The sequence below is a fragment of the Euleptes europaea genome, chromosome 2, assembly GCF_029931775.1.
Source record: "Euleptes europaea isolate rEulEur1 chromosome 2, rEulEur1.hap1, whole genome shotgun sequence".
Taxonomy (NCBI): domain Eukaryota; kingdom Metazoa; phylum Chordata; class Lepidosauria; order Squamata; family Sphaerodactylidae; genus Euleptes; species Euleptes europaea.
The window spans coordinates 117659160-117681803 of NC_079313.1; the positions used below are offsets into that span (position 1 = coordinate 117659160).

At 40.1% G+C, this 22644-nt stretch overlaps 1 protein-coding gene across 1 annotated transcript in view; it reads left to right on the forward strand.

Annotated features, from left to right (window-relative positions):
- The first annotated feature begins 431 nt into the window (after window positions 1-431).
- Window positions 432-22644, forward strand: part of CSE1L (chromosome segregation 1 like) — a 32520-nt gene continuing 10307 nt past the window's right edge. Inside the window, exons 1-16 of the mRNA XM_056844505.1 lie at window positions 432-523; window positions 5882-6024; window positions 7444-7545; window positions 8923-9068; window positions 9224-9314; window positions 11192-11299; window positions 13818-13910; window positions 14174-14341; window positions 14429-14558; window positions 15482-15547; window positions 16384-16586; window positions 18281-18365; window positions 19016-19077; window positions 19751-19887; window positions 20252-20355; window positions 21307-21404. Of these exons, the coding sequence (XP_056700483.1) occupies window positions 439-523; window positions 5882-6024; window positions 7444-7545; window positions 8923-9068; window positions 9224-9314; window positions 11192-11299; window positions 13818-13910; window positions 14174-14341; window positions 14429-14558; window positions 15482-15547; window positions 16384-16586; window positions 18281-18365; window positions 19016-19077; window positions 19751-19887; window positions 20252-20355; window positions 21307-21404 (1821 nt within the window). The 5' untranslated portion in view covers window positions 432-438. The remainder of the gene's footprint in view (window positions 524-5881; window positions 6025-7443; window positions 7546-8922; window positions 9069-9223; window positions 9315-11191; window positions 11300-13817; window positions 13911-14173; window positions 14342-14428; window positions 14559-15481; window positions 15548-16383; window positions 16587-18280; window positions 18366-19015; window positions 19078-19750; window positions 19888-20251; window positions 20356-21306; window positions 21405-22644) is intronic.

A 22644-nucleotide genomic window follows, 5' to 3' on the forward strand; every position in this document is an offset into this window, starting at 1 on the left:
ACTAATGATTCTTTAAACCCGTGTTTCTCAAAGTGGACAGTAGTTGTGACCTTCAGGGGTGCCTGCTGATTTCCATAAATCAGTGAATAAGAACAATGCTTCTGTTACATTAAAAGAGCTTGGTAACAGCATTTGAGAATTCATGCTTTTAAGATGCCTAAATGGATTGAAAGAGCCACACAGGGTGCAACAGATCATAGCCACATGTTTAAATGGCAAGTTATTTCTGCTTTGATTATATTTTTAGCTAATTTTTGTCAGCAGGAGGGTGTCTAACGTATTGTACTTTCTGGCATTACAGGGGGACATTCTTACACTAGTGTCCTCCAAACAAAACTGTGTGCTGTGCATAAAATGGGTCACTTAGTTGTTTTGTATACCGTTAACACCCTAAAAGTGTACTCAATAATATTTTGTTAATTTTTAGGTTCTACCGTTATGGAGCTGAGTGATGCCAATTTGCAGACTCTGACTGAATATTTGAAGAAGACTCTGGATCCTGATCCCGCTATAAGACGTCCGGGTAAACAGTTTGTTCTGAAAAATGGTGTCTGTTTAGCTTTTCTCTGCCTGAGTGTTCACTGGATTTTTCAGAAGTAATGGTATTGTCCAAGAATAAGGGATTTGCAGATTAACAAGAGCCAGTGTGGTGTAGTGGTTAAGGTGTTGGACTAGGACCTTGGAAACCCAGGTTCAAATCCCCACTCATGCCATGGAAGCTTGCTGGGTGGCTTTGGGCCAATCACATTCAGCCCTGACCCTGGCCTCTGAACATCTCTTGCCTTGAAAACCTTACAGGGTCACCATAGGTCAGCTGTGACTTGACGGCAAAAAAAAGACTAACACCATTCCATATTAAACGAAACATTCTTCAAACGTTCTGGGACATAACTTTTATCTGAAACAGCAGCCTGATGCTCAAATGAAAAAGTAACACAACATCATGCATGCCAGAAAGAAGGCTGTCTGCCAGTTCCAGAAGATAACGCTCACAGTGGTGGGAGAAGAAGAGACTATCAAGCCATTGTTTGGAGCCAAGCAGGTGCTTGGGCATAATCACAGGCTTTTGTCAGCTTTCTTCTCAGAAGTCGAAACCGTAGAATTCTCAAATTGTCCTTTAAAATTCCAATTGTGTGCCAAAAATCAGTTTGGCAAGGCTTTGGTCAGACGAAATGTGGGAACTGTGAGACACAAAAAGAATCTTAGGAAGATAAGGGAAAGGGGTGGGAGGGGGGTCACTTGTACATATTAACCTTTAGAACAAATTAGGGTAGGAAAGTTTTTCAGACTGTTAGCTTCTCAAACATAGCAATACAATACTTTCTACACACAAAAAAAATTCTTCTGTAGTGCGAGGGTCCCCCGTGTGATGCCTGTGGGCGCCGTGGGCACCCACTGACACCTTTCCTGGTGCCTGCCAATTTTTTTTAGAAAGTGGGCGTGGCCAGGTGGTGCCAGCAGAGCTTGCAATTCGCTAGTGTTTCTTAGGAAGCCCAGTAAGCATTATTTGTGTGTATGCAAGAAAATATTTTTAGACAATATGTTCATCTTAAAAAGCATCCTGATAAACAGAGTTTCTGCCTGAAATGCTGAAGATTTACACAGTTATGCCTAATCTCACTCCCTGACATTTTGTGATTTGTGATTTGCTGTGCCTCCTGTGACAGACATTTTGTAGTTGTGTCCACTTGCCCTGTGTCACATTTCTAAAGCTGCCCACTGGCTAAAAAAGATTGGGGGCTCCTCACAGTTGTGAATCCAATGTTAGATAAGACTCACAATAGTACATCCGGAAAATTGCCGAAGAATGCTCTCAAACTAATGAAAGAATTCCACCTAATCGATGTATGGAGAATGAAGAATCCTAGAACAAAAGACTTCACATTTTATTCTAATCGCCATGGATCACATTCCAGAACTGACATGTGTTGGATTTCCAGATCAATGATAACAAGCGTGGAAAAGATACAGATTGCACCTAGAATATTGTCAGATCATAACCCAATCGAATTGACCTTGTTAAAAGGCAGAACAGGGATCAGAAGATGGCGTCTGAATGACCAAATATTACGGAGGAAACAAACACTTGAACAATGTAAACGTGATGTGGAGGAGTTCTTTACAATAAATAAAACTGTAGGTATGTCTGATTTTGTTATATGGGATGCAAGCAAAGCTTTTATTAGAGGGAAAATGATTGCCCTGAATTCCAAAATTAAAAAAGATAAACAGAAGAAACTTAAAGATCTGCAAGATCAATTAAGAAGATTGGAGAAAAAAGTTCAAACTAAGTTAGACAAAAGTACATTACATACTATCAAGATGATCAAACACCAAATTGAGCTGATAGAAACAGAAGAAATTCAAACAAAAATCAGATACGCCAAGCAAAGAATTTTTGAAAGAGCAAATAAACCTGGTCGTTTTCTGGCTAATCAACTTCAACAACAAGAGAAGACAAGGAAGATAATCGGGGCTAAGACTAACGGGATAATTTATAACAAGCAAGAAGAAATCGAAAGAATATTTGTTGATTATTATAAGCAACTATACGCGAAAGATGACCTGCAAGAAGAAGGATCAACAAAGTACTTATTTGATGCACAATTACCTAAGCTACTAAAAGAAGACCAAGAGAGTCTCAATCAAAAGATAACAACTCAGGAAATTGTAGATGCTATAAACAATTTGAAATCAGATAAGGCACCCGGCCCGGACGGTATAACACCTCAATTCTACAAGTTGTTCGAACAACAACTGACTCCGGTCTTACTTTCTCTCTATAATGAAGTAATTGAACATGGTAAGATTCCTCCGTCCTGGCAGGAAGCACATATCTCTCTGATCCCAAAAGAAGGCACAGATCAATATCTTCCTCAAGCATACAGACCAATTTCATTGCTGAATATCGACTATAAAAGTTTTGTTTCTATAATCACTAAAAGATTTCAAAAATATGTTGGCAAATTGGTACATCCAGACCAAACCGGTTTTATTCCAAAGAGACTTATGAGAGACAATGTACGATTGATCCTCAGTGCAATCAAACATATAAAATCTAAATCATTAAAAACTGCAATGATCTTTCTATACGCAGAGAAAGCTTTTGACAACGTTTCTTGGCATTTTATCTCCAAGACTTTACAACAAATGGACTGCGGAGATACCCTTTTAACGATTTTTAACGCAATATATTCCGTTCAGAAAGCACGTCTTTTGATTAATGGTTCATTGTCAACAGAATTTGCTATTACAAAAGGTACAAGACAAGGCTGTCCACTTTCTCCTCTTCTTTTTGATTTATCCATGGAAGCTCTCTCGAATTACATAAGAAATGACCCAAAGATTAAGGGTCTTACAATAGGAAATGAAGAACACAAAATTAAAAGTTATGCAGATGACGTTGTCTTAATCTGTCAGAAGCCCGGACAAACACTCCCACAGGTTTATAACCATATTATGGAATATGCAAAGCATTCTGGCTACAAATTGAATAAAACAAAGACGAAAATTATGACCTTTAATACCACAACAGACGAAGACAAGTACATTAAAGAAGTTACTGGTTGTCACATTGCCAAGGAACCAGTTAAATATCTGGGAGTTAATATATCCTCACAAAACAAAACACTTTTAAGGTCAAATTATTTGAAAATTTGGGGGAAAATAGAAAGGGACTTGAGTTTATGGTCAAAAATGAATATTTCATGGTTGGGAAGGATATCGGCGATAAAGATGAATGTACTTCCTAGATTGAATTTTTTATTCCAGTTTCTGCCGATTGATATTCCAGACAGAACAATAGAAAGTTGGCAAAAACAAATCAACCGATTCGTCTGGAACGGGAAAAAAACGAGAATCAGATTCAAAGTGTTACAAGACGAAAAGAAAAGAGGAGGATTAGCATTACCTAATCTCAAATTATATTATCATGCTGCCTGTCTAACTTGGATTACAGAATGGATAAAATATCCCCAAACCAGACATGTTATTCTAGAACGAGCGGACCTTGGACAAGGTTTTCACAAAGTTCTGTGGGACTCCACAACAAAAATTCAAAAAGACAAAGCACCAGAAGATTGCGATGTTAAAATAGCGCTATTGAAAGTATGGAAAAAATATAAAAAGAGAATAAGTCCTACTCCACCATCCATAATGTCGCCAGTTGAAGCTTATCATGATAACGTTAAATTAAAACCGGGCGTCCATCTTACTTACAATCAAATGATAGAGCCCACAGGAGAAATTAAGACTTTGATTAATCTTCAAGAAAAATTTCAAAAACTGAACTGGCTGACTTACCTACAACTGAGGTCCAACTTACAAAAAGACTGTTCCTATCCTCAGCCATTTCGTGAATTAACAGAATTTGAGCAGATAATATCTAAAAACGATTCACATTTATTAGGAAAAATTTACAAGCTTCTTTTAAAATACGAAACAGAAGAAGAACAAGTGAAAACCAATATGATAAAATAGATGCAAAACTTTGGACAAATGATTAATATGGATTTATGGGAAAAACTTTGTACTTCCGAATTGAAATACACCGTTTCTCAAGAAGTTAAAGAAAATTGGTATAAAACATTTTATAGATGGTATTTGACTCCTAATATGCTCTCCCAGATGACTACTCCCGGAAAAAGAGGCGCCTGTTGGAAATGTCAAGACACGGACGGTTCCTATTTTCATGTCTGGTGGACATGTCCAAAGTTACAAATATATTGGAAAAAATTCATCAAGAACTTCAGTTGATGTTAAATACCAAGTTTACACTTGATCCTAAATTTTATCTACTCAGTATAGTGCCACCAAACTTCCCCTCGAAATCTCACGATGTTTTTAAATATGCTACTACTGCAGCCAGGACGGTTCTTGCCAGAACTTGGAAACAAACTCACATACCTGAAATAGAAGACTGGAAAGAAAAGCTATTGGAATACGCCAGTATGGCTAAGATGACTTTCGAGTTAAACCTAAAATCTAGTGAATCTACAGAGCAATTTGTCGCTAAGTGGATGTCATTTTATACTTATATGAATTCTAGTTAATTGAATGTAATACGATGGTTATGTATTAATTAATTAGCTTTAAACAATTGCTGAGTAAATTTTAGACTTTCACACAACAGAACATCAACATAAGCAGAATAATTGATTGAATGACACCTTGTATTAACCCTTTTTACTTTTATTGCTGTATAGATATTGTTTCTTAATATACAATTGAGCTTATTTCATAATACTGTATTGTTTTTATATCTACAACGTTTTATCCCTCCCCTTTTTGTCCTGTACCCTCTCATTTATACAAATAAAATCTTATTAAAAAAAAAAGATTGGGGGCTCCTGATGTAGTGTACATCAGTGTTCAGATATTCAGCTCTGCAAAATAGAAAACTTATTTCATTAATCAGCTTTTCCCCAACTAAATTCCCATACTAATTTTCTCAGAACTCTATACATCTTCACATATACTGGTAAAATGCTACCTTTCTTCTCTCTACTTAATGTGTTGTTACTTTTAAACAGTCAGTTATGAACAAGGATTTTTCTTAATAAGATTTGGAGGCGGGTGGGTGCTCTTGTTTTGTTGATCTGCCTTTTCATACTCTGAAGGAACTAAAAGAAGAAGATTGTAGGGATTCAGAATTTAAGCAGCGGCAGCTGCTGAATCTGTATTCAGAACTGATTGTGGTTGACAAGGCAGAAATGTACCACTGGTCAGATTGAAAGTATTGTAGATTTGAAAATATTATTTTCTATTTCTTCCCTTTATCAGCCATGTTATTATTAATATTAGCATCTGCTGACTGCCTTCAATTGAAGAAATCTCTGAAATTGTTAAAATGTTTTGCTAACTCCAGGATATTCCTTTACAGCGGAAAAATTCCTTGAATCTGTTGAAGGAAGCCAAAATTACCCACTTCTACTCTTAACGCTGCTAGAGAAGTCGCAAGATAATGTTATCAAAGTCTGTGCCTCTGTCACTTTCAAGAATTACATTAAAAGGAACTGGAGAATTGTAGGTATTCTGGTGAATCGTGCCTGTGCATACTGTAGGACTGGCTCCTATAGGACTGCAAGTACCCTTTGAGCTTGTGTGGGTTAACAGTGGAAGTTTCACAACTGAGGCTATCCAACAGCAGCTCACTGCATTTGTATCTCTTTTGTGATGCCAGCGCCAAGCAGAACCCTGCTTGCGTTGGTCAGCAAATTCCACCCATCTTGCCTGATGCATTCTTTCCCCCAATGCAGCTGGGGCTGTTGTCGGGCTGCTTTGATTGTAGGCTTATTGGGCTTTTTATCAGAGACTGGAAGGAGGGAGGCAGGTTTCACTGCTGCAGAGATCTGGACCCTCTAACTGGGGAAGTACCTTGTAAAGTATTTGTCGCTATTTGTATGGAGGACCCCTTAAACATGAGATGCGTTGAGCTTGTCTGGAGTATTCCCTGTGAAAACATTTGTATGCAGAGTTGCTGCTAGTGTTAGGAAGCCTGCTAATGCTGATTCATGCCATTGTAACCTTGGGGATAGATTATTGGAATGTGTTATGTGTGGGGCTGCCTTGGAAAACTTCAGTTGGCGCACAACACTGCCACTAGATTATTAACCAGTTTATGCCAGTATGAGTATGTATAACACTGGTGGTTGGGCAGCTTCACTGGTTACCTGGCACAATTCAAGGTGCTGGTTGTTACTTTTAAAGCCCTCCACAGCCTGAGACCAACATAGTGAGTGGGACCACCTGTCCCATATAATCCTGTGTACCAACTAAGGTCATCAGGTGCATCACTTTTTGGTGGTCCCCTCTATTTCATAGAGTTGTAGAGTTGGAAGGGACCACCAGGGTCATCTATTTGGGGGGGGGTGTCTGCTCATGTAAGCATATGCATGCTCGTTTTCCATGGCTGTGGCCACACTTTGGAACAGCTTGCAGGATATGGAACAGCAAGCTTCCCACGTTTTCTCTTCCACAAAAGGTGCAAAGCAGAATTATTTCAATGCACTTTTGGTAAAAAATTACTATTCTCTGGCAGCTGGTTGTGGTATATGTTGCAGCAGTTGCTGATGCACGTTATTTTATGTGTTTTAACTGTTTAGCCAGCATGGTGTAGTGTGGTTAAGAGCAGTGGACTCTAAACTGGTGAACCAGGTTGGTTTCCCCACTCCTACTCACGAAGCCAGCTCTGTGACCTTGGGCTAGTCACAGTTCTCTCCGAACTCTCTCAGCCCCACCTACCTCACAAGGTGTCTGTTGTGGAGAGAGGAAGGGAAGGAGATTGTAAGCCAGTTCAATTCTCCTTAAAAGGTAGCGAAAATCAGCATATAAAAACGAATCTTCTTTTTAATTGTGTATGTTCATATTTTGTAAGCCACTTTTGGCAATGTGGAATATAAATATTTTAAAATAAATAAATGAACTTAACATTTTTGCTTGTAGATCGAAGATGAACCAAACAAAATCTGTGACGCAGACAGGATAGCCATTAAAGCCAACATAGTACACCTGATGCTTAGCAGCCCAGAACAAATTCAAAAACAGGTGAGGAAACAATGACATCAAATAGAAGCCTGCTTATTTCCTTGGGGAGGTATGGTTGCAGAGAAGGCTGAGTTTTGTATGAAATGCTCATTTCAAAATACAAATAATGTTTGATTCAAGCAAAGACATTGTTCCAAACCAAGCTAGAACATCTGTGTGTATCCTTCCAAATATATGAATGATTCTTAAAAGTTAATTGATAACTGATGCATTGTTATAAAAGCCATGATTTCTTGGCTTAGCAAGGCATAGATGGACAGGCGTGGGAATCCCGTTTCTGTGGCTTTGGGCAGCTCATGCCTTGCTAATCATGACTGGGGAGGAGATGATCGTGGCTGTGATGGGGTTGTGGTTCCATGTTTCTGGCATGCATCCTACTACTCAGCTAAGTTTGAAGCTTAGTCCAACTTAAGCAATGCTTCCTCTAGTGTGGTGGTTCCCAAAGTGGGCAGTACCGCCCCCTGGGGGGCGATTGGATTACCTAGTAGGGCACTAAGAGGCAAGAGGGCAGCAGGGGGGGCGCTAGAGGTGGGCCCCTTCAACTGTTGTTCACTAATTTACAATAGATCAAGCTATGGCATCATGCTGGCAAATTTGGTGAAAACTCAGAATTTTTTCCCAGACTTTGAAGAGCTGGCAACATTGGATCACATGGTTGAATAAATTTCAATTAAAAAGTTTTAATTTGATTTTGAATAGATGTGCAGTTAATTGTTTTTTGAAATTTTATTGTTATTATCTTCTTTAGTGAGTCGTGCAAGCCCCTATTTTGAATAATGCTTTTTATAGGGTAGGGTAGGGGGCACTGGGGTTGAGTTTGTGGAACCAAGTGGGCGGTGGCCCGAAAAGTTTGGGAGCCACTGCTCTAGTGGAAGGGCCGCTTAAGTTGGAGGAAGGCTCAGTTGTTTGGGTGCAGGCCGGCATTCCTTTTTCCTCTTATATACACACTGCTGATAAGTTACTAAAGATACAAAGCACAGAAGTGTGGGAACTTTGGGGCATGCTAGACAATATGCAGGCTGTGGGGGGCAGTAGGCATGTTTCTGGCATTTTCATTAGCATCTGTGCATTTAGCACCATGTCTACTTTAGATAACTATAAGGCTACTTTGGAGTGGGGAGGACTGTGGCTAATTGATAGAGCATCTACTTGACATGCAGAAGATCCCAGGTTCAGTCCCCAGTATCTCCAGCTAAAAGGATCAGGTAGTAGGTTGATGTGAAAGGCCTCTGCCTGAGACCCTGGAGAGCTGCTTCCAGTCTGAGTAGACAGTACTGACCTGGATGCATCAATGGTGGGAGTCAATATCAGGCAGCTTTGTGTGTGTTCCACAATATATTTTCTTACAAGTCACGACATGTTTACACTTCCTTTTAGTTAAGTGATGCAATCAGCATCATTGGTAGAGAAGATTTCCCTCAAAAATGGCCTGACCTCCTGACAGAAATGGTGAATCGGTTTCAGAGTGGAGATTTCCATGTTATTAACGGAGTCCTTCGCACAGCACACTCTTTATTTAAAAGGTATGGGGAAGGAGCATGAATTTCTGAGTTTGAAAGGAAAAACTTTATTTTAGAATAGATTTTGATTGCTGCCTTGATTCCTTTACACAGTTGGCTGTCAACCCTCCTTAAAAGTTATCAGATACAAATTATTATGGCTTTCCTTTTTTTGACAGGTACCGTCATGAGTTTAAATCAAATGAGCTGTGGACGGAGATCAAACTTGTCCTTGATGCCTTTGCACTACCACTAACAAACCTTTTTAAGGTACGACCTTGTGGAATCTGGAGTTTACTTAAGAGAGCTGAATTCTTAATATCTGCCAACCTGTGGAAACTTATTTTTCCCCATCGTAGCCCCCCTTCCGAGACTGCTGTTAGCTTTGAGGTTGCTACTTTTATTTTATAGACTAAGATGTTAACTTATTACTTTAGATGGGTGTCCAAGTTGGTCTGTTAGCAGCAAAATGAAGCAGGAGTTCAGTGGCACCTTAGTGACTAACAGAACCAATGCCAGCATCAGCTTTCGTGAGTCAGAGCTCATTTCACCAGGTGCATGAAGTATACATTCATAAGGCTGATGCATTTATTAGCTGGTTTAGTTTTGTTGCTCAGCTGAAATTTGCATGCAAGTCTCTCATTCATTGGGTGGGACAATCCCACCTTGCATTTTATTTCAGAAAGGTTTTAATGAGCTGGGTGCCTGTATCTAATCATTGGGGGAAGAGTGGGGGGGATATTTAATTTTTATCCTCTAGAACAGGGGCGGGAACCTTTTTTCCACCAAGAGCCATTTGGATATTTATAACATCATTCACAGGTCATACAAAATTATCAGCTTAAAAATTAGCCGACCAAGGCCCAAGCTGCCCCAGATGACCCGCCCCCCGGCACAGGCAAGCAGGCAGGAATCCAACTGGTGGCGCACTTGGGGGGGGGGTTCCTTTTCTCGGCAAAACAAACTCACATCCTCCTTGAATAGAGGCTATTCCTGTCTCCAGAAGGGGGCGGATCACCAGTCTTAGATCCTTCTGAGCTAGAGATCTGCCAGGACCCACAAAGGGCCAGACCAAATGATTTCACGGACCTTATACAGCCCCCGGGCCTGACGTTCCCCACCCCTGCTCTAGAATTATGTAAGTTTTTAGGACTTAACACTGATTTCTCCTTCCTACACTTCCCCCCCTTTAAGTTCATCTGTCATTAACATTCCATCCCTAATCTGCCACATTTCAGTTCTCCTCAGGCTTGTGTTGGAGTTGTGCAAAATATATATATTTTTTGCACGTCTGGTGAGACTTTTTCTGTGGATAATCTGATTTGTTGTTTAAAACATTTGCATAAGGGCTGTTAGCTATAGTGATGTTGGTAATAGTATTAAATCCTTTGTTTTTATGCATCTTAGCTGCTGGTTTTGTTTATACATTTCAGCTTTTTTACCTTTATACATCTCCCTATAAATATATTTTTAGCCAAAATGAAACAGTGTCAAATACTCTCCCGATATAGCCCCCAAAGAGCGCTTCGCTCATCTGGTGAAAATCTGGTGATCCCTGGCCCAAAAAGCATCCGGCTGTCCTCGACCAGGGCCATCTTGGCGCTGGCCCGGGCTGGTAGAACTCTATGCCCAATGAGGTTTGGGCCTTGCAGGACCTAAACAATTCCAAAGGGCCTGTAAAACTGAGCTATTCCACCAGGTTGAGGGCAGTGACCGTCTTCCATCTACCTGGCCTCCCCTTCTCTCTCTTCTCCCCTCCTTTTCCACCTCTCCTATCTCTCGCTAGATAGATCGATCGATCATTTACGGCCCTTAGCCAGATAAAACAAGAAACATGGATTAATATATTCTTACAAACAAAGAATTACAGTCCGAGTCTTATAACTTAAATTACTGTTATTGCTGCTTTGGTTTTATATATTATAAATTGCTTCTGGAATTGAAGTGGGCACCTGGGTTTATGGATTTTATCATATATATATTTAACATTGGATTGATTTGAGATTGATTTAACAGGTTGTGAGCTGCCCTGAGCCTGGCTTGGCCAGGAGAGGGTAACCTAAAAATCAAATAAATAAATACATTTTACTTTACCTTTACCTTTTTTACTTACATCTTGCTGGTGGTGTTAATCTGTTTTTGTCTAGGCCACAATTGAGCTCTGCAGTACTCACGCAAATGATGCCAGTGCTCTGAAAGTCCTCTTCTCCTCTCTAATTCTGATTGCTAAGCTGTTCTACAGTTTAAATTTTCAAGTAAGCCATCTTTGTTTTAATTTGTTATTTTCCTGGTAACTGACAGATCTGCTCTTCTGAGCCACCTCCTAACATGTCCAAGGTGCCTGAAAATTCAAGCAGGAACTTCACTGGTGGGATAGCTGCATGATCAAAGGTCTTGGCATTGCTGGTTGAAAACGATGAAATATTTAATTTCTCAAAAACCTGGCTGCATAAGTGTGCTAGGATAACTTATTTAAGCATTAACAAATCTAAAGGAATGTGCAAGTTCCCTCTTGGCATTTAAAATATACTTTTCTTGATCTTTCCTACTTGGGTGCTACGCCTGTTCCTTCTGATGAGAGTTAGTTTCATAAAGCTTGTGGTAGGAGGCAATGGGTGAAAACGAGTAATGGCTTTTGGCAGATGAGGGTGCTAGGCCTGTTTAAGTAAGAACAGACAATTAAAAAGTTGTCCTTCCATATATAGCTAGCATGCATCCATTATAGGCATATTGGTATTCTTCCTTAAGTGATACTTTGACCCCGATTGGTGGGTCCCTCTTCTTGCGGCCTTGTTTACAAAGGTTGACAAGACTGGCATAATGCCCGAGGCTTGGACAAATGCTATAATTGTTCCTATATTCAAAAATGGTGACTGTTTATCCCTCTCTAATTTTAGACCGATAAGTCTCCTGTCTATAATTGGGAAACTGTATGCCAGACACCTATTTTTTAAGCTCGAAAAATGGATGAAACATCAGCAGCTACCAGGACCGGAACAAGCGGGTTTTTGCCAGGGGAAATCCACAATCGACCATTGTATTGTTCTTGCCCACCTAGTGAATAAATATTCCAGGAGGACGAAGGGCAAGCTCTATACTGCCTTTCTGGACCTAAAAGGGGCTTTTGACTATTGATAGGAATTTACTTTGGACCAAGTTATAGAAACTGAATATAGACAGAAGACTCCTATTTCTTATTAGGAAATTACATGCATCTACAGCTTGCCAGGTTAAGTGTTCTCCAGAGGGAAGATTAACTTCCAAAATTCATATTAATAAGGGGGTTAAACAGGGTTGTATCCTGGCCCCTTCCCTGTTTAACCTCTTCCTGAATGATCATGCATCAGAGCTCGCCAAAGTGGATGGACATGCACCTCTACTTGGTATTATACTCGTACCCTTATTACTCTATGCGGATGATGCTGTATTAATTTCATGCTCGAGAGTGGGCCTGAAGCGTCTTATGAATTGCTCCCTGGATTACTTTACTACTAATAGACCCCAATTAAATTATGGAAAAAAACAAGATTCTGGTTTTCTCAAGAGCATGGAAACCCCATGTGTGGGTGTTCAAGGGAACAAAAGTAGAGCAGGTCAAACATTTTAAATATCTTGGTGTCCGTTTCCAATACAACGCGAACTGGACAATGCAGAGGAAATCAGCCAATTTAGCCAAGGCGACTATGCAAGCCATTATTAGATTTTTTATACCAATGGCAACCTGTTCATCCCTGCAGCTTTGGAAGTCTTCAAGGCTAAAACAGTTGCACAATTACTATACGGCATACCGATATGGATTGGCTCATTTGACCACTCCCTGGAATGCCTCCAAGTTGAATTTTTTAGGAAATTACTTGGAATGCCTTACTGTGTCACTTATGCAGCTTTATGCTTAGAACTGGGTCAGGATCTAGTGGAGACCACGGCTTGGCTGTTGACTCTCAAGTATTGGTTACGTATCCACTGCAATACAAACAGTAACAGTCTCTTCCACCAAATGCTCTTGGAATCTAGCTCCTCCAATTGGCTGACAATTGTAGAGAAAAAAATAGGTACATTGGGTTTATCCCTTGATGAGCTGCTTATGCTCTCACAAAGGGAAGCACTCCAAACAATCAAGGGTAGAATTTTGGACATACAACTACAAGATCTCAGTAGCGCTGCTGACAAAATTTGCTCTTCACTAAGGCTAGGGTCCTCACTGATGAAAGGTGGAACAGCATCGTATCTTAACTCTTTAAAAGACCCACATTTGCATAGAGCCTTTTCCCTGGCCAGGTTCAATCTGCGGTCTTATATGGCAGATTTCAAAAAGTGGCTTATGATGATAGACTTTGTACATGCGTATTAGGAAGCATAGAATCAATTGGGCATATTCTTTTCTGTTGCCCTTTTTATACACACCTTCGGCTTAAATACATTGACCCCATTTTTATTAACCTAATGGGCTTGATTGATCAAGCTAAAGAACGACATGTACTGAAAGATGTGTTTCCCGACATCACTCTGTAGGTGGCCAAATTTCTTAATAACGTCCTAAAGATTCGCCGAAAAGAGAACTGGGGGAAATCTGATATATTTAACTATGTTTCTATGGTTGTTTGATATCTGAGTGAAATTTATATTAATTGTTATCTTATGCCATTAAAGGTTTTTGAATTTGAATTGATACTTTGACCTTTTTTTTTTTTTGAGCAAAGAAGAAAATATGCTGCTTTTTAAATTTATCTGATTGAACAAATTAATTTAAAACCTGGATCTTAATTTTGTTAGGACCTTCCTGAGTTTTTTGAAGATAACATGGAAACCTGGATGATGAATTTCCACAACCTTTTAACTTTGGATAACAAACTGTTACAAACAGATGTAAGTAATTGCATCAACCTTCTGTAGAGTGTCCATGTAACGGGAACATTTAATTCTTTAATGTACATGTTGTTCAATAGTTCAGGCTTGTCCAACAAACTGATCAAGAAATATAATTGTTTGTAACTTCCAGCTGAATAATAAAATATTACTGTTGCTGTCATCTTAACATTTTATGATGTATGCATATTTGTATGGAACAGCCAGGATAAAAATGGCAAAAATAAATAATAAAGGGTTTGTGGGTATGATTTTATTATCAGGATGAAGAGGAAGCTGGTCTACTAGAGCTTTTGAAATCTCAGATTTGTGATAATGCAGCTTTGTATGCCCAAAAATATGATGAAGAATTTCAGCCTTACCTGCCGCGTTTTGTCACAGCAATCTGGAATTTATTAGTCACAACCGGTCAAGAAGTTAAATATGATTTGGTAAGCTTAACTGTGTGGCTGTTTTCTTTCTGTCCAGATTGAGATGAACTTTTTAGTACTTATTTAAACTTGCTTTCTGTCTCACAGTTGGTAAGCAATGCAATCCAGTTTCTGGCTTCGGTTTGTGAGAGACCCCATTATACACATCTGTTTGAAGATCAGAATACGCTGACAAGTATTTGCGAGAAAGTTATTGTTCCCAACATGGAATTCAGAGGTAATATTTTTTTATTTTTTAAAAGGAAGCTTGATGGTTTCTCCAGGAAGCAGAAACTGCTGAGTGGTCAGTGGAGAGGGCTTCAGGGCATTCTGTGTATCATATCAGAAAATTTAAGCAATAGCCTGTGTGGTAGTAGCGTCTTGTCAACTAATACCTAAATAGGCTTACAACATGGGTTTTGAGTAGGCAGAGTAGCAAAAAGACTCCTCTTGTACATGTTAATAGTGAGTAGTGAAATTACATCAGGTACCCAAAGAGGATAAGTTTTATCTCTCACTGCCCCCAAAGCCTTAAAAAAAGGTAAAGGTCCCCTGTGCAAGCACCGAGTCATTCCTGACCCATGGGGTGACATCACCCAAAGCCTTAATTCCAGTTAAAACAGTTTGCTTTCAGCTTATGAAATATACCCATGGTAAGAGCTGTCGAACCATTCTGTTTTTTCCCCCCAGCCTGTTATTCTCAAGTCTTTCTATTCTTAGCTGTCATCAAAACGTATTGAGTATTGTACAAAATGCTGCCAGTTGAATCTGTCAGCTAATGAGGCTCATGCTGTTTGCAGAAGTCCAGATGAATGATTTTATTTTCTTTGATCACAGAGGGCTTTTGAATGATCCCTCAGTTTCACAAGCAGTTTATAGTGAAGCAAGAGAGATTGCTGTTAAAAGTGCAAGTCGAAGTCCCACATGAGCTCATGAAACAGACTGTGCGATGGTTTGGATCCAGGTCTGAACCACAAATATTATGTAAGAGTTTTGTTTTTACCAATTCCAGCTGTAAATGTTGGTGGTTACTCAGCCCCAGTTCAGTGCCTCTCTTAGACCTTTTTGTTCATAGTAACTTCATTAAAAAGTGTATTTTTTATTTTAAATAAAATAAACATCTTTGCAAACTTAAGATATTATGGACTACCTTTTTTGCAGCGGCTGATGAAGAAGCTTTTGAAGATAATTCTGAAGAATATATTCGGAGAGACTTGGAAGGATCTGGTAATCACAGAATTTTATATTGGCACTAAAGAACTGAAGCAGTTTGCTGAACTTTGATATTGAAAATTGCCTACTCTAGGGTTAGAAGATTTTCAATCAGTTAATGTGTTAAATCGTGCTGTCCTTGAGGCTTCAGATATGTAATGGGTGTATTTTTGGCCCTTGCCTACATTGAAACGGAGATCAGCTAAAGCCACCAATGCCATCTCCATTCTATAGCCCAGCCTGAAACCAGACAGAAAAGGGTCCAGAGTAAATGTGCCATACAGGAAGACTGGGAGTTGTTCTGCAACGGCTTATCATCTTGCCCGAAACAGGCAGCTTAGAGACCACATGTGAATTGGCTACATTATTCTTCGGTGGTAATGGTTTATTCAGTAATGGACAGATAACCTGCTGTTTGAAAAGCAGAGGAAAGACATCCTGAGTCAGTGACATTTGTGATGGACATCAGGGACTCAATGATATGATCCTTACGTGATTTCAGCAACTAGGATGGACAGGTGGTGGCCTTCACAGATCCCAAGTTTTCTTCTACATCCATCGTGGTAACAGAGTCAAAATGATCAATACATGTACCACATTAAATAAATATTCTGTTTGAATATTTAGTAATCCTTTATTGCTAGTACAGCTATCATGATTAGAGTATGCTTCTATTACCCTTTAAATTGCTCCACCTCTCTAAAAGGATGGGCTTGGACTTCGGTTGTTCTGTGTTCACAGTAGAATGGATCGGAGTTCCATGTGCTCGCCAAGTAGCTCTTCAGAATCAAAACGAGACTGCACTGATTGTAACGTGCCATATATTTTGTTTTCACTTGTGTCTTATACAGATATCGATACCAGACGTAGAGCAGCATGTGATCTAGTACGGGGTTTATGCAAATTTTTTGAAGCACCCGTGACAGGGATCTTCTCTGGTTATGTTAACTCTATGCTGCAAGAATATGCAAAGAACCCATCTGTCAACTGGAAGCATAAAGATGCTGCTATCTACCTTGTAACATCTTTGGCCTCAAAAGCTCAGACACAAAAGGTACCATTGATCTTGATAGGACTTACCTAGTACTACAAAGGTTACCTGCCCTAGGCCCTTAAAGACAAACAAAACCATTGCTAAATATTAAGTGTCACTCTTCAGAAATGCTGAATTTCTGCTGTAAAGCATTATTTTTTCTGTTTTACTTTACTTATATCCCACCTTTCTCCCAAAGGTATTCTCTTTTCCATTATATCCTAACAACAACACTGTGAGGTAGGTTGAGTGGAGAGTGGGACTTGCCCAAGACCACCCAGCAAGCTTCCATGGCACATTGTGGATTTGAACCTAGGTCTCATAGATCCTGGTCTGATGCCCTAGCCCAGGTGTCCCCCAACCATTTTGACTTGCAGGCGCCTTTGGAATTGTAACACAGGGTGGTGGGTGCCACCAAAAAATGGCTGCCACAGGAGGCGGAGCAAACCAAAAAATGGCTTCCACAGGAGGCAGAGCATAACTCTTAATACTACCCCTTCAACATTTTAGGCAAAAGCTCTGCTTAACAGGATGCCTTTTTAAATGAACACGTTGCTTAAAATATTTTCTTGCTTACACACTGCTACCTTCAGTCATACAGCGAATATCCTTATGCTGTGATGGCAGCTGCTGCTGAAGCAAATGCACAGCCCATGAGAAGCAATGCTGGGCACAATGTTGGGGACTCCTGCCCTAGCCACTAGAACACACTGGCTCTTGAAATGTTTATTCCCTTACCTGTATCTGTCACCTTGGACACTTCATTACATGGCCTTAGATATAAGTGGATATCAGGACAAAGACTACTTTGGGATTATCTACTCACTCATAAAATGAGGCCTTCGCTCTGGGGAACTGGTCCTATGGTCATTGTTCCCAAGTTCATCATGCTCACATTGTTAAAACACTTCATACTAATGGTTTGGTCCTGTGGAAAGTCTCTGGTAGAAGGGATTTCCATCAGCGTAGTGGAACTTCACTGCATCCTCCCATGCTGTCGCATGAAATGTCCCATAGGAGTAGCATGGGGGGGCGGGGTAGTAGACATCCAGGAATATCATAAGGAAGAGAGTCGTCTATCAGTTCAGACATCACATGAAACCATGGTTTTATTAAACTATGGTTAATGTGATAGTCTGAACACAGGACACTCCACTAGTCGTGGTTAGTTAGGACTTGTCACACCTCAATCTGAAGTTGGTTCATTAACCACAGGTAGTCTTAACTAGGGTTTCACGTGGCTAACAAGCCAGGGTGTCTTTATTTGTACCCTGGCAATGTCTTCCCATACTAAAGAGCGAAGGCAGTGAAATGAACATTTGTTGAGGCAAACCAGGATTTAAGTGATGATCTGTAAACTGAATCCTGTTTTTACAATGTGACCGTAGTTAAAAATAAAGCATGCTTTTGATATGACACCTAAACCTATGTGTCCCATCCATTTTCACGGTGAGCAGCTGTTTAAATCTTCTAAAAGAAGTTTACAATTTAGTGCTTCTGAAAGGTCAGAAAGGACTGATATTATATTTGTTATGCTTCAGGTATTTTGCGCTTTGTTCAACTGCTTGGGTTATATTCTATTTTTAATTCGGAACTTAGGGGCAAAATGCATAAGGAGAAACTGTCAAGTGTGTGAGCATATAACCCAATTCAGAAATCATTTTTAAGGTATTTCAAAACTACTCTCTCTTTTTTTCCTTTTTCTGTTTTTGTAGCATGGAATAACACAAGCCAATGAACTTGTAAATCTGACAGAGTTCTTTGTGAACCATATTCTACCAGATCTCAAGTCTCCTAATGGTAAGTTTAGAATTCTATGTCCAGAATCTCCTAAACCTAGAAATATAAATAGGTTCTGTATTTCCTGTTTACAGAAAGCCCCTGTATAACTGCAGTAGAAAAACTGAGAAGTGACGAAGACATTAAAAGACTGTTTGGTTTATCTTTTTCAGAAGATTTAATGATATTTCTTAATTTAAAAAAAATCTGGCATTGCACGTGCTAAAGAAAAGCTGGAATTCTTCCAAATGGAAAATAGAGAAGGGGGTAAAGAAAAAGCAAGTTGTGTGTGGATGTGGCATTTTACTCTTGATTTAAAAATGGATTTCCACTAGTTGAAGACCGAATGTTGTCTTAAAAAGCTAATGTAAAACAAGTTATAACAATTAAATCTAGCCAAAGAGTGTATAGACTAAAGAGCAAGTCAACAGAAATTATCAGTTGGATAAAGCAAAGATCTGTACAAAAAAAGCAGGAAACATCAACAGTGGATAAATCTAACTGGGTGTCTGTCTCACTATAGGCTGGAAACAGACTCAATGACATTATTTCTGTTTGTAAAACTGGAATTGTGTGCTGTGATTTGAGTTACTCTTTCAAGTGCTATATTATGTAATTGAATTTTATATCCTGCAATATAGACAGCTAATGTAACTTTTTTTTTTTTACAGTGAATGAATTTCCTGTACTTAAAGCAGATGGTATCAAGTACATCATGATTTTCAGGAACCAAGTAAGTTGCATTGTTAGTCTGAATTCTGAAATATCTAACTGGAGTAGTTTTATTCACGTAATCTTTAAAAGGTGTGCATACCTTCGTATGGCATGTTTGTTTGCAATGGGTTATGGGTTATTCTGAAACAAACCATTGGGTTGGATCCAGACTGAAAGTTCCATATTGGGGGATTTGTTTGCTGATTCAAATATCTCTGGTAGTGTTATTTGGACCACAAATAGTCCACTGATGGGACACTGGCATCCAGGACACCAGCTACCATTTATCTTGGGGGGGGGGGGGTGGCAGCTCTGCATGTGACTTCCACACTGGACAACATGTTAGTGCTTTGGTTTTCCTGTGTGTAATCTCTGCAAAACCTTGCTTACTGTAACTGCACTTACCTTGTAACTGACATCGCCAAGTGAATTTTACTTTCTCTTGGCCCTGCCACAATCCTGGTTTAACAGAATGCATGCTATCATTTCAACAAGTTTAAGAAAGACATGTCTATAAATTAAAGAAAGCTGAGGTCTTCTCTCTCCATTATCAAGTAAAGAAATTTGTTCTCAAAACAGGTGCAGGTATCAAACTATAGTAGATGAGATTTGATTGAGTTGTTGGAGTTAAATTTTCCATGCTTTTTGATATCTGCTTCTAAAATACTTTAACCCTGCGTGTCTATTTTTAGGTTCCTAAAGATCAGCTTTTGGTGTCTATTCCTCTCCTAATCAATTATCTTCAAGCAGAAAGTATTGTAGTTCATACATATGCGGCTCATGCCCTTGAAAGATTATTTACAATGAAAGGGGCTAACAACACAACATTGTAAGTTTATATTTGGTTATTTTTCTGTTCTAATGCTTGTTTATTTCTGTGTTGCTCTACTGAAATTTCCTGGTTTTTATTTAAGTATTTTTAATTGATTGCAACATCCATATTTAGATAAAGTTCTAAAATGAAGTTCCTTGGAGCTGACTGAACAATTGACTATGCTCCAGTTTGGAGAGGCTTTACAGAGTTTTGGCCTTCTCAGTGTCTTTTCCTTGTACATCCCTGCAGTCGAATGGGGCATACATCCTCGCTGGTGTCTACTTGGAATAGACTTCCTTCCCTAGGCATGGTGGGGGGGGGGGGTCTGAGCAATTTGAAAATGTCTAGATGCTTGAACACACTGCCTTTTCTTCTGCAGAATTACAGCTGCAGAGATGGCACCATATGTTGAGATGCTGCTAACAAACCTTTTCAAAGCTCTGACGCTTCCGGGGTCATCTGAAAATGAATATATTATGAAAGGTAAGATGATATTTTAGGAGGAAGAGGAGAGCTCAGGGAGCCCTTCATGTGTGTGCACCAAATTCAACGGTTGGCAGCCCTAGGGTTGTGCAAAGGGAAAAACGCAGAAGGGCCTCACCTACCACCCAGTCGACCAGTGGCTGCTCACAAATTACCTGCAAGAAGTCCAGTAGCAAGAGCTGGGAAGCATTTCCTCCCCCACTGGCCAGGGGAATGCCAGTTCTAGAGGCCAGCCTGTTCCCTTCCTTCTGGCACAGATTGTCAGAACAGCCCATTCTGAGAACTTCAGGCGACATCCCTGAATCTTCAAGCACTATCTTCTCTATTTTTTTCTGTGTGTGTATGTGTGTTAAAACGCGAAATTGTAAATTAGACGGGCACCCTTGAACCACAGTCATGGGGCAGAGTGTGAATAAATAAAGCTTGTTCTGTCCACGTAGCCTCAATAGGCTTGTAGACTGAAACAACCAACCGTGTAACGTTTTTCTACAATGCTCCGTAACGTGCAGAGGATTTTACAGCACGCCCCAGCCCCCCTTTTTAACAGTCTGTTAAGGTCATGGGGACGTTTCATTCAAATAAAAGGCAGCTAAAGCCAAGAGACAGCAGATGGTTCTGGCTGAGCTTGGAGTTGCTGTAGCTGGAAGTCTGGTGGTCCAGCAAGGGCTTCTTTATTGGGTTCCCGGAGGATTGTAAGAAGGGGGGAAATAAGCACATCTTGTCATGTTTTGTTCTTTTAGACCTGAGCCTCATAACCAGACTTCAGTTTGGACTATCTTTTGAGCCTCAACAAAGAGTAAAGCTCTTTGTAATTTCCATTGCTTTACAAAATGCTAACTGTAGTTGCAGCCTATAAGGTTTATATTTTTCTGTAATTCATAAACACTGGTGCTTATAAAAGGGCACAGCAGTCCTTCCTGCCTGTATTAATACAAATCTCTGAATTTCCAGCCATCATGAGAAGCTTTTCTCTGCTTCAGGAAGCCATAATTCCTTACATCCCTTCTCTCATCACTCAGCTCACGCAGAAACTGCTTGCCGTCAGTAAGGTAAATACATACAGAGATAATAGTAGCTATTCATCATGATATCGTCCTCTGTTCTTTTTGTCAGACTGATCAGATGCTTGTTAATGGTTATTCTGCAGACCACAAACCATGCTTGTAGTGCAGTTATAACAGAACCAAGATGTACGGACCATGTACGCTTGTGCAAGTAGAAGGCACTTAACTCAAGCAGTAGAAGACACTTAAAAACTCAAGCAAAGGGTGAAGGGGAGTGCTGTTTCCACAGTCTTCATACTTGCAGTCTTTCCCTGTTCCCTGTAGGAGACCAGGCCCTACAAGGAAAGGCTGAGGGAGTTGGGAATGTTTTGTCTGGAGAAGAGGAGGTTGAGGGGGAACATGATTGCTCTCTTTAAGTATTCGAAAGGCTGTCACTTGGAGGAGGGCAGGGAGCTGTTCTTGTTGGCAGCAGAGGATAGGACTCGCAATAACGGGTTTAAATTGCGGAAGGAAAAGTACCGGCTGGATATTAGGAAAACATTTTTTGCAGTAAGAGTTGTTTGACAGTGGAATCAGCTACCTGGGGAGGTGGTGAGCCCCCCCTCACTGGCAGTCTTTAAGCAGAGGCTGGACAAACACTTGTCAGGGGTGCTCTGGGCTGAACCTGCATTAAGCAGGGGGTTGGACTAGATGGCCTGTATGGCCCATTCCAACTCTATGATTCTGTGTTACCAAGGGTCCCCAAAGCCCAGGGGCAACTTCTCAGATGACAAAGAGGCTTTCAGAAATCCAGAGCAGTGGCAAGAGAGGAGGCATGGAAGATGCCTTCTGTAAGTGAAGCTTTTCGGGTCGTGGAATCCAACCCAAAGCAAGAGATTAGACTGGATCCTAAAGTGCACTCAGCTAGTGTGCATGCCCAGGTGCCTTTGGACTTGGTTGCTGGAAAAGTAGCCCCCCGAGCAGCAAAAAACAGGTGTTTGTGAGGTAACACGGGGGTCTGTTGTTGAAGTGGGAGGGACCATACTTGGTTGATCACAAACACTTGGAAGTCTTCTCGTTGTATGGAAGCTGTAAGTGTTAAAGGTATCATGGCTTAGAGTGTGGAAATGAAGGCCTGCTGCTGCACACAGCATATTCAGAGTGTGACACACATCCAGCGTTCGTTCTAATCTCTGATCACTCCATGGGTATTTTTCCCCCTCTCCTGCAAACCATGTAGGGCACATTTTAGGTGTTATGAGCACAAGTCCCCTGGAAAGCTTTCCTGTGGCAATCTTGTTAAAAG